General features: G+C 46.3%; 1 protein-coding gene across 8 annotated transcripts in view; it reads right to left on the bottom strand.

The window, feature by feature from the left end:
- The window catches only part of rapgef2b (Rap guanine nucleotide exchange factor 2b), a 97,303-nt gene that overhangs the window by 57,088 nt on the left and 25,252 nt on the right, over positions 1 to 14,963 (bottom strand). For all 8 annotated transcript variants that reach the window (XR_012929144.1, XR_012929145.1, XR_012929141.1 and 5 more), the window contains exons 2-4: positions 11,643 to 11,713; positions 9,691 to 9,747; positions 2,875 to 2,958 (exon numbers count right to left, since the gene is read on the bottom strand). Coding sequence is in view for 2 of the 8 variants with exons in the window: in XM_076048215.1 (XP_075904330.1) it covers positions 2,875 to 2,958; positions 9,691 to 9,747; positions 11,643 to 11,713 (212 nt within the window). In the remaining 6 variants the exon portion in view is untranslated. The remainder of the gene's footprint in view (positions 1 to 2,874; positions 2,959 to 9,690; positions 9,748 to 11,642; positions 11,714 to 14,963) is intronic.

Below are 14,963 nucleotides of genomic sequence, written 5' to 3'. Positions count from 1 at the left end.
CCGGAGTCTTGGACTTAATGACTGACTCATTCCTCTTCCTCTGGATCATATCTCACAACGGCTGCAGCCGAGCACTGATGCATATCAGGTTTTTAACCTTGCTGCCAGTCTGGATGTGAGCTGTCCCTTTCGGGGGCCGAGCCCGCCTGAAATCCAACTCCACTACACCTCTAAGAGCTTCAGGAAGTCCTGCCGGACTCCCTTCGCTTCCTCCTGTCAAAAGTCATTTGGCCTGCGAGTCATTTTGCCCTCGTTACTTTGATGCTTATTTTTTCTAAAGTAAATCCATAAGGTGAAGTAACAGGAGAGAAAAAAGCTGGGAAGACAACGGGGGAATTGCGATAAACTGAAAGTGACGTCTGGTTAGAAATTTGTCACTGTGATGAAATGATGAAAAACACGATCATGAAAAATTAAATGTTATTTGTGTGCGTGTTTATGAGTCACACAGTGTCAAACTAGTTCTATTTATTTTTTTGAGAAACAAACACGCACACAAAAAATGACAGAGTTAAAAATGACAAAGCCTGGCTGTCCCAAAGAAATCATAAAAAATATTTTTTATTAAGACGATAATTCAGAAAGTCCATTTAAAAATGTCATTCCCACATCATGCTCTCGTCACCGGGGAAATATGTCCCATTTTATTTCACCCCCCCAGGCAGCAACACAGCACTTGGTGTGTCACAGGTCAAGCTTTGGTAATAAATACGTAATTGCAATTCCACAAACCCAAACCTACGGCAGCAAGCAGGGGTCACATGCTTTAACGTCATATGCTTGGATGTGTTACGTGTGTATTTTGAAGCAATTAACAGTTAAAGGGATTACCTGGATTACTTCAGGAACACAGTAATCAGGCAGTTAGACTGTTACCCAAATCTTTTGGATTTCATCACGCATCCGCAGCAGAAGTGCATTGAAAGGTGAGTCTTGCAGCCCCGAGGCTGAACAGCTTCTACTGTAGTTTGGCAAGACGGAATTGAATATTTCAGAATTGCAAAACATGTCTGTCCGGTTGCCATGCAAGTTTGCCAGTACGGAGAAGATCACTTTAAACACAGTGAGATGACCTCAAAACATCTCATGCAGCAAATTAGCCCTTACAGAAGCTTCCTGCTCGCGAATGCTTAATAAACACTTTTTTTTGAAGACCCTACTGTTTCCCAGTGGCTGCGGCCAGGCATTAGCTCAAATCTGCCAATATCTGCAAATCCCCCAACTTCCTCCCCTGCAGCTTCCACCAGACACACATTCACCTTGTCAAACTCGAAAGGTTGAATTTCAGAAGGCAGCGGGCGCCGTGGCACATTTCCGATCGGGACTTAACGCCTTTTGAAATGCGCGCCGCGTCCGCGCAAATACGGAGGGTGACCGCGGCTGACCCTCCCTGCGGAGCCACACGAGTCTCGGAGCAGCTGTAGGTGTGCGTGTTATGCAAGCACTGGCTCGCACATGAAAAAGATTCACTGTTTTCCAGACGCCCACAGAGACGGTTCACATAACAAGACCGGCCCGTGAAATCGCAGCTTTTTAACATTTGGGTCTTGGCTCAAAAAGTGTTGATCGCGGAGGAGGAGGAGGAGGAGGAGAGGAAAGCAGAGACGAAGACAAGAGAAGAGAGGAGAAGAGAGAAGTCTGAAGGTCTCCGAGGGTGACGTAGATAATTACTAACCCTTCACTTTCTCTATCACTCCTGCACCCGCAAATATGCAGCCAGTGTTTGTGTGCGTACACTCAAGGTATTTGTGGATGGCATTAGTTAAGTTTTGTTTTTTTGTTGTTTTTTTTCAAATTGTGTGGTGTGATGTAACAGGTTATTAGGATCTCTGGGCAACACCCATGTGCGAAGATCAGCTGCAGGCTTAGCAGAGAGCAGTGAAATGACACAGAGTGTAAGAAGGTTGTGCAGAGCTACATTTCTAGATCGATTTGCCTTTTTGTGGATGAACGGTAGCTGCGTTTCCATGACCCCTAGAACTGTGAAAAACCTAAATATGGCAATAAAAAACTGCTAATGGAAACGTCTAAACTTCAAGGAACCTCTCAAATATGGCTAAAAGGTTTTGACGCTCTCATGAGGTGGTTTTTCAGATGTATTGATACAGAGGTGTATCGCAAACGTTTACACAGTAGCGGACCTGACGTACGGGGGTCACGTGACCAGTTCACTTGGACAGAGGAGGAGACAGAATATATTTTCAAGTAATCAAAGAGAAAAATATAACAACCATTCTTGACAGCAAATAAATGGAAATCACGAGAATTTTCACGGGACGAGGTTTTACGAGAATTACGGCTTTTGCTTGTCACACCATTCAATGGAAAAACCTGCAAATCGCAATTTTGCTTGGTCGGAATTTTTGAAATATCGCTTTTGTTTTGCGAAAAACTGTAATGGAAATACAACTAGTGTGGAAGGCTGTACTACTCTGAGCTGAAAGGAAAAGCATGTTGTGTGCCGCTACTCACAAACTGCAAAGTCAACAGAGAAGTCCAACAGCTCCTTTTGTGTTACGCTACAGTTTTCAGATAGTGAGCGCCAACAGAAAAGAATTCTGGGACTCGCCCCTTAATGATGTCACAAATCTTTGCCTGAGACCAACAGGCAGCCACCCTGTTTTTGTTCCCTTCCAAACATGTGGAGAGCCGAGCGGAGGATCCACTTTAACCCAGCGGTTTTGTCCGAGAGCTGTAAACAGGGGGCTAAGCACGCTGTTTTCAGGTTAGCCCCAGAGGTTTGCCGACGGTTTACCGTGCAAAGCTCATCGCCCGCTGGGATAAAAAACAAAAAAGAGCTAAAAAAATAAATAAATAAATGGGGAGAACGAGGAACCTTTGAGATTTAAAAAAGAAAAAAACATCTGATCCTACCTGCTTCTGGGCAGAAACATGGATTCCTTGATGAAGACGGAGCCGGACAACAGGATGTACCAGCAACTCCCAACGTCATCGGGGCTGAAAGAGAAGAAAGCAGCAGCGGTTACAAAGTGCAAGGGTTTAGAACTCTTCTAAAGAGTGAATGGAACAGAAGGGAAATTAAAGCCCTCCTGGATCTCTGACACAAACAGAGTTTTCACCAATTAGACGCAATATGAGCTGAGAATGTATTTGAAAATCTCGTCCTCGCGCAGGACAGTGAGGAGTGATTTCTCCCCGTGCTTTTCATGTCTGTTTGCTGAGATCTAATGCAGTGGCGGCGCAAAGACTCCTCTCAGTGTTGAGCCGAGATCACTGCTTTTTTTTTTTTTTAATTATCATTTAAAAAGAGAGACAACAAGAGAGGCAGCGCCGGGCGCCGAGGGGAGAGAGAGAGGGAGACCTGTGAGTGAACCGACAGTCACGTCGTCTCATCCTCACACACCCAAGGCACCGGGCGGAACACGCAGACGAGGAAATTGGGCATCGCAGACGAGCTAAACTCAGTCTGACCCCGGCACGACGCAGCTGGCTGTCAGAGCGTCTCACCACACAGTCGGTAAACAACCGGAAAAAAACAAAAAAATCCCCATTTGCAATCCAGCGCGTCTCGACGTGCACTTCTGGCCGCCGAGTTACAGTCGCAGACGCGTGCGTCTTTGGGGCTTTCGCTTAATACGGCGGCGGTGACGAGCAGAAGCCGGGCCTCGTTACGCAACATCAAAGTGGCGAGCGAAGAGGTTCTGCACTCGGATAAACAACTCGCCGCGTAATGTATTCGGAAATTAATCTGAACAGACAGCGGTAATGAGGGATTCTGTTTTCTTTATTATTTTTTTTAAGGGATGACACGGTTTTTATTTCATTTTAAATGCTTCAGTTTTGTTTGCTGATCTCACCAGTTCTAAGGCAACCAGAGGGATTTTCGAGAGATGATCTCCAAAAGGCCGAATCCGCCCACTCTCTGTAAATGCGGGATCATCAAAAAACGGACGATGCTTTACCGAGAATGTAAACAACGCAACGTAGACGGATAAGAACTCCGACGACGCGTGACTGGCTTTTTATACACAGCCAGCAGGACGGATGTTATATAAACGGTCCAGGTCAGTTGCTGCTGCGTAATCTGTAGTCCAGCAATCTCGAGAATTATGATTAACACAAGAGTTCACTAATTGCTTCGACAACGCACGGAGGCTCAAGCAGGTCACACAGAAGCCCTGCAGCCAAAGAGGAACAAGCAATGCACAGAAGGAAGTGCTTCGGTGACAAACACTGCTTGTTATCACCCGCGAGTGCCGGGAATCAGACAAGAGAGCTGAAGTTCCGGCACGACGTATCGTGTCACCTGCGAGAATCTGGATTAGTTTACCACGTTGTGAGTAAAAGCTGGATGAAAGCTTGATGCTCTGACGCCATCATGCTGCTAACTTTGTTTCACCAAATCTAATGACAAAAACTAGGAGTCTGACACGAACAACAAATGGCAAACAGCAATTCTGAGCAAATGAACTACTGAACTACTGAACTACAAATAAACAAGATATGCAACTGCAGCCTGCACTCAACTGATTACGTAAAACAAAGTATTTTCTAAACATAGAAAAGAAAATTCAGACTTGGAACCCCCTGAACCTGGCACACATTTGCACGCTTGCAGAAATGAGGCCTATTTTTATATTTTTTATTACTCATCATAGTAACACAAGAATCAGCTGAGATTATGTCAGAATGCCAAGAATCATCTTGACTAATTCCACAGAACATTTGTTAAAAGGGGCTTCTTTTTTTTTTTCATATGATCAACGTAAGACTGACGCTAACCTGACCCTCGTCAGTCCAGTGAGGCTGCAGCCTGTTAAATCCACCGACGAGGCTTCTCTCCTCAACTACACTGACACGGACAACTGTTTTTTGTTACATTTCTGCATAAGAATTAGATCCTGCAGCTTTGAGATTTCTTTGCAGACCTGGAGCGATGCTCATCTTACAGCCCTGCCACAAAAAAAAACAAAAAACATCCATAACAGATTCCGCCCCAAGTGGAACGTTTGCTCCTATTAACAGCAGTGCAACTATCCCTTATCCTGAGCCTCCATTCCAGGTGTGATCATCACTTTCATGTATGCGCAGCATCAACTGAGCCAGATATTCACACAGGATTCTCTCCATCTAAACGGCTCCATCTGTCTGTTTACTATTTGGCAAAAGAAAGGAAAAATGAAGGGGGGAAAAATGTGAGCTCATGAAATACAAAATCCAAGCAGGTGCTGCAAGTCGCTCGGGAGCTCGCATTTTTATTTGCAACAAATATTTCCACCAGGTCTGAGTGAGACAGAGTGATCGAAACCCCAGAGGAGTCGGGACACAGGAAGGGTGGGAAAAAAGACAACGCTTCCGTGAAGAATAAGTATGATGCAGCAGCCCCACCCAGACACACATCCCCCATCACTGTGCTGACCAAGGTTTCTTTTTTATTTCTCTTTTTTTGTATCGCACCTCCTTCATCCTCCCCGCTGCACCTTCCTCGCGGAACTAATGAGGCTGCAGACAGCGCGCCGCCGCCGCAAGAAAAAAAAAAAAATCTGTTGGAAAGCATCTGTTCGCCTCTCCTCCGACTGATCTCCACCGGCTTCCCTTCAGACTCGCTTCGGAAGACGACACGGGCGAGATGCTAAATTATTAATTTGCCGGCGAAGAGATTTTTTCGGAGCGAGGGTGGAGGTGGTGTAGGTGTGGGAGGTCGGGGGGTGGGGGAGTCTCGCGGAGGAGGACGAGCATGAAGAACCAGAAGAGGGTGTGGAGGAGAGCGGTAGGGAGAGGGCGGGGGAGGTGGTCGAGAGGACCGTTATGCACCGAGACAGCTTGACTGAACTGGGTCACTCTTACTGGAAGCCGTCGTCAAAACGCGTCAAAGCCTCCAGGGAGCCTTGAAGTGGGGAAAACCCACGATGGAGACCCAGCGGCTCGGAGCGTCACGCCGGGGAGACGCTAAACCACGCAGGACGGACGAAATTGGGCTTTCCAATCAATCGAGAGGCTGCTCTGATGTTTCGACAACGAGTCAAATTCTGGTTGTCGCCAAAGGCTGGCGCTGGCGAGATTAGCGCCTGGTCTTATTATTTCAGCACAGCAACGTTGCAAGATTATTGGGCAGCTGTTGACTTGATTACACACAGTTGGCGCCCAACAAACTGTTCCTTTTTTTTTTTTTTCTCTCCAAAAAAATACCATTTTCATTGTATAAAAGCACCCAAATACAACTGCATTATGAAAAACGACACTCAGTGTCAGCAGTGCCTTTGCATCTATTGGCTCCAATTCTCAGTGAGCAATTTTGGATAATCGGCCCTTTGTGATGTCACAAATCAAGCGTTGGTTCCCACTCAATTCATCCCGTACTCACAGCGTTTCCCTTGAAGAGCGGCAAAAGAAGCACCGAGCCCAGTTCGTCCGGCCCTCTGCTACATTTAGCGAGTACGACTGAGGAAAATCCAAAGGTTTCGATGCAAGTTTGTCGAGAGGAGTGAGAATTGAAAGAAAAGAAAAAAAAAAAAAGCAGTGCGGGCGGGCTGGCGGGTGGGCGGGCGGGCGGGGAAAGCTGCTGACCCTCTTCAGCCACGGCGCAAAGTGCGTGGTCAGCCTCCGTCGCAGGAGGGACTTTAGCACTCTAATCTCTTGATGGTAAATCCTGAGAGGGTTCAGGCTTTCGCAGTATGGGATGTTTTCATGAGATATGGAGCGAGCGCCAGTGTGTGTGTGTGTGTGTGTGTGTGTTTGTGTGTGTGTGAGCGCATGTGTCAGCAATCCAAAGCCCCCCAAGCAGGGGGGGAAAAAAAATAACATGAGTACTTTTATGAATATAACCCTTATCCCCCAATCATTACGCCAGGATTGCTAACTATTACGAGCAGTCGAGGAGCGTGTGAGTCATTAACCCGCTCGTTTGGTGGAATCGCCGCACTTTAATCCACCATTAAGGCCGTTTGACGAGAAAGAGTTAAAACACTTGGATCCGTCTGAGCAGCTTCTCGCGCGCAACTACAACGACAACAACGCTCTTGCGTTGCTAGTGAGACACGAAGGCGTGATTTGTGTCGAAGTATTACACATAAAATGCGCAAACTGTCCGCGTCTCCTCAGTCGAAGCGTCCTCAGGAAGCCTCCTTCAAGCGGAACGAGCCGCCGCCACCACCGTCGCTATCCAGCGACGTCGTGACGCAGCAGCCGCAGCAGCAACTTTTACGACTTGATAGAGACGCCGTGGCAATTAAGCCTCCCTCCCTCCGACTTTTACAGGCCCCTCGCTCCCCCGGCGGATGATTTGATTCTGTTCCGAGCGGAGCGGGGGAATGCAGGCGGGCTGTTTAAAAGCTGGTGGCGTTCGCAACAAGAGAGGGTTGATTAGGATCTGGCGGAGAAGAGGAGTCAATCTAATCAGCCGCGGCTCTTATCAGCCGCAGTTCTACTACTTCACACATGACTGCGCGAAACGCACACGCACACGCACACGCACACACGCACACACACACGCACACACCAAAAAGAACAGAGAGACAACGGCTAATAGGGATGTAACTGGGTACTGCATTGATTGCTTCTTTAAGTCCAATATTCTATCCGTTATTCTACCAATTCATAAAGAAATTGTTTTAGAGAAACTAAACCAATCCCAGATGACTTTTAACTTTTTCACCTAAACACTTGGTGGCGCAAATGAAAAAATCTAAATTACTTCTTCATTTCAATTTTTTTTATTTTCAACGGTCAACGGGAAATTATCTCGAGAACGGAGCTGAATTCATAACTCTCATTATGAGCTGCGACTCTGCTGTTTAATGCAGATCAACACTCCCCACGGATAAGCCAGAAAACGAAACAAAATTATATGACTGCATTACAAAAATTGCCAAACAGATTCATCACCCTCAGTTTACTTATCGCCATTTCTTTGTGTAATCATTCTCAATGCAATTTGCATATTTTCCATCATTACTGCCCGAGCGCTGCCATTTTGAAGACGTAGATTGAATGATGTTTATCGTTTAATCACAATCATTTCTCAAGAGGCCTCTTTTTCTGTATGGAAACCAATATATTCATTGTGGAGTCGGCTGGCGTCCAACCTTCAAGACTGCTCTTTGTGAGGGGAGCTGCTAAAAATGCAGATTAGGCGTTATCTATAGTGTGTGTGTGTGTGTGTGTGTGTGTGTGTGTGTGTGTGTGTGTAACTGGTGGTGAAGTACTGAGGGAATCTTACTTAAACTGGACTTTATCTACATTCCTTTTGTTTAATCAGCAGCCATTCCACCGAGTGGGCTTCAAGCGAGGAAGTCACACACACACACACACACACACACACACACACACACACACACACACACACACACACACACACACACACAGAGGTGCAAACAGAGCCACACAGGGGACAATGTGCCCTCTCTGTAGCCCCCTGTGAGGCCAACTTAATGAGTTAATTAACGGCCTTAATTCCCACCACGGGTGTTCGAAGGACGTCAAGCATGTGACAGCTGTCAAACTCTGTTCATTTTTCATTTTTTTATTATTTTTTTAAGAGGCTGAGCAGCCTCATAAAAAAAAAAAAAAAAACGCTGTCCTAAAGATTCCCGATACGACTCAGCAATCATGCCAAAGGTCCTGCATTAGGTAAACCAATTATTTCATCAATGTGTCTGCGTCTAGCGTCAATGTTAGTCTGGCGGATGTTTCAGTCATTTTCTTTGGTGCTGGTGCTGATCTGGATCGGTACCAGAGAACCTGCAGGCTCCTGGACCGACGGCAACCCTGTCGGTATTTATCCTTGTTTACGTGCTGCTGTTTTATCTCCTTGTTCTCCGCCGGTGCTAAAGGCCGACGCAAAGCCGTCGCTTGACATTTTTAAACCGGCGCTGGCGGCCGACGTCACGTGGCCGACATGCAGCATGTGTTCCGTGTGCATGTGCGCCGGCGAGTTCAAGTATTGAATAGACATACTTGACCTCAGCCTCATTTAACGACCTTCACAGTTAAGCTATGGCTCCCGCAGTTGCCGGCCACACGTGCGACGGAATGTTTTTGCGTTAAAGGGCGGCGGCGACACCCGGCACTTGTGACGCCCCCGACCTGGCAACCGGAAGCCCTAGACACAGTGTTTTTGCAGGGCACTGGAAACAGAGGGCTTAATAAATATGCAAACTCGACAAGACTCACACGGTCTTTTAGATGGAGATAAAAATCTGGAGATGGGTGAAATACGGGGACACTTTTCTCAGTAGCTGGCTGAAAGCAGTAAGAATTTGCAGTTTTACCACGAGTGACAAGCTTTGCTTCTTTATAATCTAAAATTTAAATAAAATGCTTGAAGGGGTTATTACAGCTACTTCTTCTTTTTTCAGATCGCCATGGTGACTTAACTTAATTAAGCTTAATCTGGAGCGGAAACATTATCCAAGGCTGTTTTTTTTTTAATGCCGCTTTGTGAAACGAAGCGGCGTGTCGAACATACCCTCGCATAAAGGTTCGGCTCGGCTGTCTCTGTGTTTTATGGACATTTGTTCTCAGCGAATTCACCCGCCGCGTTGACTCGCACGCCTCGGCCCATCAATAACTGTGAGTAACGGCCGAGGCCCGAGAGCGCTGTGATCACACGGGGCTGATATATCGTCCCGCCGGCCTTCCCACCCGTTGTTTTACACGCGGCTATCAGACAAAACACCATCAATATCCATCCAAACGTCCCAGGCAGGTCAAGGCACCGGGGGCACTTACTAGTAGAGCACTTCATTGGCCTCGTGTCTCTCATAGCGCACCGTCTCACACATGATCCTGCAGAGGAGAGAGAGAGAGAAGAGTGGGGAAAGACAACAGAGGACAAGAGAACTTATGAGCATAATTACGGGGGGGGGGGGGGGGGGGGGATGAATAATTTAATTGCTTTGTTTTCCTAACTGGGACATTTGTAAATGTGCCAAAGTAACTTCCTGTTTATCCGGCTTTGCTTTGTGGGGATTCTTATCTTTGAGGCGTGATTGATCGGGATCGGGAGCACAGTGAGTAGAGTCAGTGTCCTCCAGTGACTCACTTTAACTTGTTTGGCAAAATGTTACAACAGAATGTGGGTGATTCTTGTTTCATGTAAACAAATGGAGATTTTTCGTTGCAAAACAGATATCTGGGGCACCAAAACCGGAGCATTTTCAAGGTTTTTATTTATCTATTTATTTATTTTTTCCAGAAAGCTCTTCTGTTACTTTGCACGCAAGAAATTAATGGAACTTCAGCTCGTCTCGCTCGCTGGCTGGGCGTCATCTTTTATGTGCAGACGTTTCCACCCAAAGCGACAGCAGATAAATCAGTCTCCTCCGAGAATGACAAGATGTCGGAGCTCATCTTGTCTTTCATTCATTTTATATCCTGTTGTAATACTGAGGATCAGCATTACTCCACTTGTCAGTCGAGACATCTGAAATGCCCTTTCTCTTTTTAATTGGCCGACATCTCTACACCCTGAGCGGTTACATCACTACCTCTTGCTCTTGTGTGTGTGGCAAAGACTTCTTTGCATGCGTTTTAAAGCACCCATGCGATAGCAAAGGCAAAAAGTTCAAGTGTTTGTTTAGCAGTGAGCTCTTTCTCTTTGATGGCACATTTTGTTTTTCTTGCAAAGCTCAAAAAATATCGGGTCGCGTCACAGACAAACAAGTGCGTTCTTGGAAAGAAATCTGCCTTGTTTGAAATCCCCACGTGTGAAGTTTGAAGGAGCGCGTCTTTTGCGTCAGACATTCCCCATGATTTCTCCAGTGAAAAAACAGGGTGTTTCAGTGCTACAGACAGGCAACAGCAGTAAACACTACAGTGGCTGATCAAAATACAAAGGGCTTCAAAAATAGCTGGGGGCAGCGGCGGCGGCGGCCGTATTCCCCTGTTACACAACGACGAGGAAAAACAGTTCCTGCGAAACGACAGAGGGGAAAAAAAGTCCAACACATTCCTCCTCAGATGATATGAAAAGAAGTTATAACATAATCCTGCAGTTCGAGGAGTGTCTGGCTGCCTGGGACGTGTTTTTTTTCTTAATGCTGAAGGGGGGGGGGGGGGCTTAGTTGGCAGCTAGCAGCGGTTCACTTTGTGGGACCACGGGGACATTCCACAGGATCCAAACAGGGATGGAGGGTTTTTCTGTGGGGTGGGGGGCCTCTGCAGGGTCACACAGTGGAATGTTCCAGCTCACGGGTCATGTACTGCCACATTGTTCAGTCGGCGCCATAATCCACATGTATGCATACAAGCATGCTGGGAACAGGCTTCGGACATTCGGCGTGTGGAAATACATGGCAGGCGGGGAAGACGTGGTGACGGGAAGCCGGGAATTTAAAGGTCCCGTATTGAGTTTATTTTTTGGATCTTTATTTGTCACCTTGCTGAAAAGCACAGAGAGTACAAGAAGTAGAGGGTGCATTTTTTTTGTCTATTCTGTGGAAATGACTGACGGTTTAGCCACATCTGACCATCAAAACAAATCGGTCGAGGGAATCTTTGCACAATATGGGACCTTCCAGTTTACTAAGAATTTCACTGCTGACGCAGTTCAGGAAGCAGACGGCTTCGAACTCGTATATGCATTGGTGCAATAACTGCCAAAAACCCTGCACGCACGGATCAACTGTGGCGATGGAAAAGCGGAGCTGATGTCAGAACTGGCAGGAGTTCTGAACACTGACCTCAGCTGATGCTCCCGCAGGTTCGACAAGGCCTCCATCCCATGTAGATAAGAGTAGACAATCTCCAGGTCCTGGGGGGGAAAAAAGAAGGGGGGATATATGTTAGACAAATGGAGCTTGCAACTACAGTTCCTAGTTGATTAAATCCATAATTTATTGTTTTGTCAACAGCAAAACGGAGAAAGAAATTCCAGTTTCACTAGAAACTGGCAGCCTTTATGCAAGTTCTACTGAATTTTGGTTGAGAGATTTCCCACTTTTGATTTAGTATCCGAGATGTTTTCCAGACATTTCTGTTAAGTGGACATGTTTAAAAACCTGCTGCTCATATTTCTTTTATTAACAAATACAAAAAAAATTGTTGCATATTGATCACAGGCAAGTCTGTTCAGAATTTTAACTCAACTAAATATACTAAGACCATATAAATATATCAGCTTCCCCGGCCAGCAGTTTTAACACGCCGATAAAGTTCCAAAACAAGACCCTAACGGGAAGAAATGATGCCGTCTCACTGCCGTGTAAAATACTGACGGTTCATTGGCGGCGTGTGCGACGCAGGCGACGCGTTTGACACAAGGCCTCTTACAAGGACGGCGACATTGATTTGTGTGAATGGGCAGCGAGATAGAAAACCATAAAGTACCTTACAGGGGAGGAGGGTGGGGGGGTATAAAAGAAGTACGCTACACAACTATAAACTCCCCATTCAATTACTTCATTAAGTGACCCGGCGAGCGACTCTGGGATTGTTTGGACTCGCTCCAAACCAGAGGTGAAACAAAGTGGCCCTCACTGGGTGCTGGCAGCCTGCACAGCCACTCTCTGTCTGTTGGTACACACTGGGGCCACTGACACTGTGTGTGTGTGTGTGTGTGTGTGTGTGAGTGAGTGTACGTGCGTGCGTGTGTGCATGCGTTTGCGTGTGTGGGTTGTGCTGGTGGCAGCAACTAGAAGGCCTCTGTCAGTGGAGGTAAATGTGGTGACAGCAGAGCAACAGGAAACAGAGACTGAGTGTTCAGACCCGGTCACACACACACACACACACACACACACACACACACACACACACACACACACACACACACACACACACACAACAGTCACTCTGTGTGTTGGCAATGGGAGCTACAATGTACGCTTATAAAAAAAAAAAAAAAAAAAAAAAAAGTTGTGAAAAGTGCTTTGCCAGTGACACACTGGAGGGGAAGCTGCAGATTCTCACTGGTGTGAGAAAAGGAAACACACTATTAACTATTAAAGGCGAGTGACAAAATAGTAGAATCTCGACATCACTATTTTGGATGTAGTTAAGATAATTTGATGTAGAAAAAAAAAAATAACACCAAAAGTGTGGCTGGTGAAAAGCGGAAACGGACACAGCGCGAGTGGAAGGCACGTGTCGGACCTGATGACGAAGTCAGAATCAGAATCCTTTATTGTCAATGCGAGAGAACATACAACGAAATTTGAGGTGCTCGTCCTGCTTGGTGTTTTAAAAAGATTAAAATATAAAGATGAAAAAGTGTACAGTATATTTGAAATAGATTTTTTTTTTTTTTTTTTTAATAGTGCAAGAATAAAGTAACCGTCGACTTTCTTTTATACAGGCGTGATGTAAAACCGCGATACTGTCCTTTCCTCCCTCTACGACAAACGTATGTTTGTGTTCGCCCTGAATGAAGCGGACGCACGAAGTGTTACGTCGCCGAGAAACCTCCTGACCGACCGACAAACCACGCTCCAAAAAAAAGAAAAACCTGCCCCATGTTGCCGGTGCGGCGGGGAAGAGCGGGAGCTCGGACACATGCTGCCACCTACCGAGCGACTGCGGAGCTGCAGTGTTAACATGAAGCCTGAGCTAATGAAGACTTTGCGTTCAGACAGAGGGAGAAACTGTTTGTGGATAAAAGTACCGTTTCATGGTTATGTATTGGTAAAATAAATGTAAACTTTAACAGAGAGCACGTCAGGCTCTTGTTTTTAACTCTTCAAGGTAATTCTCTGACATGACTGCGCTTCAAACATTTCCTAATGAGGAGAGAATGATAATCAACACGTGATCTACTGTCACAATTTAAAAACCCTCTAAACTGGCGGCCCTCACCTTCCCTCCAATGACTTGCATGAAGACTAGCAAGAATTGGTGTCCAATTATCAGGACAGGGAATCACCGCTAGGTGGCAGTGTTGCTGGTTTTCTTTTCCCTCTCCGTTCCAACAGTGACATCACTGAAACAAGCAGCTTCACGGGGTGAAATATGCTCAACCATCAATTGTGGCTTGAGTCTGAAAAATTTCACGTTTGACTGTATGGAAAGAATGTAAAGGACCCCGTTTCTTTCCACTCCCCGGGCCCCGAACGATCCAGTCCCACTCCTGTTCCTCATTGCCGTCTTGCTCGCTGCAGACCGAGCCAAACGCAATCACAAACGGAACAGCTTGAGGACACGGACGGAGCCGTCAAATTGCAGCAAGACTGGGTGCTCACAGTTTCAATTCTGGTTCGAATTTGTCTTTGCATGGGAACTATCTGCTTCATAAAGCATTCAACTTTTTTTTTTTATTATTGACTTTCATCCCCTGTTCAAATGGTCTAAAAAAGAGGCTGGTAGAGACACTAACTCCAACCCTACGTGTTTTTGTTGATATATTTAGCCAAACACAGGGCCACTAGATACTCTTGCGAGAACAGAACCAGGAAGAAGGAGCTTTCTGTGAGAAGCGGTGACAGGAAAAGGGGCCCGAGAGCAAGAAAAAGATTTGCTCATTACGCATGCTGAGTGAAGACTGAATATGTTAACACTTGCTCACTGCAAGTGGAATCTTAAAACTCTACAACACTTCCCCCCCCAACCTCTCTCAAATGACTTCCCTTCCAGGAACAGAGACGGATTTGACCGAAGGAAGAAGATGCTTTCTATGATAAAAAAAAAAACTTTGCGCTAACTTTAAGAGCTCGTTTTGCGCCGATGGCATTCCTCGCACTCCACTGCCAAAACACTCAGCCGAGGGCCTCTCGACGTAACGCCGCGTTCTCGTTTAGCACCTTCATTTGTCACAGCGCGCGTTGCAGTGAAATGCAGCCAAACGGGTCAAGGCATTTCCTCGCTTTGCGTACAAATTAAACAATAGCACGCCTTGTCCTGGCCGCCGCGGTGCCCTGCGACACACACACGCATACAATGACCAAGACATTGTCCATTTTCCACCTATTATGTTGGGGCCCCAGAAGGGCAGGGTGCAGTGTTGGACCACTTCCAGCCTCTTGAGTGGCAAAGCCATGTTTGGGCAGTGTGCAGGTCAAGGAAGTGGTGATGTT

This window comes from Nelusetta ayraudi, unplaced genomic scaffold (assembly GCF_046127955.1).
Source record: "Nelusetta ayraudi isolate G7.1 ecotype Tasmania unplaced genomic scaffold, CSIRO-AGI_Nayr_v1 ptg000097l, whole genome shotgun sequence".
Classification (NCBI taxonomy): Eukaryota; Metazoa; Chordata; class Actinopteri; order Tetraodontiformes; family Monacanthidae; genus Nelusetta; species Nelusetta ayraudi.
The sequence above is the reverse complement of the archived record's forward strand: the minus strand, read 5'-3'. Positions and strand labels throughout refer to the sequence as shown.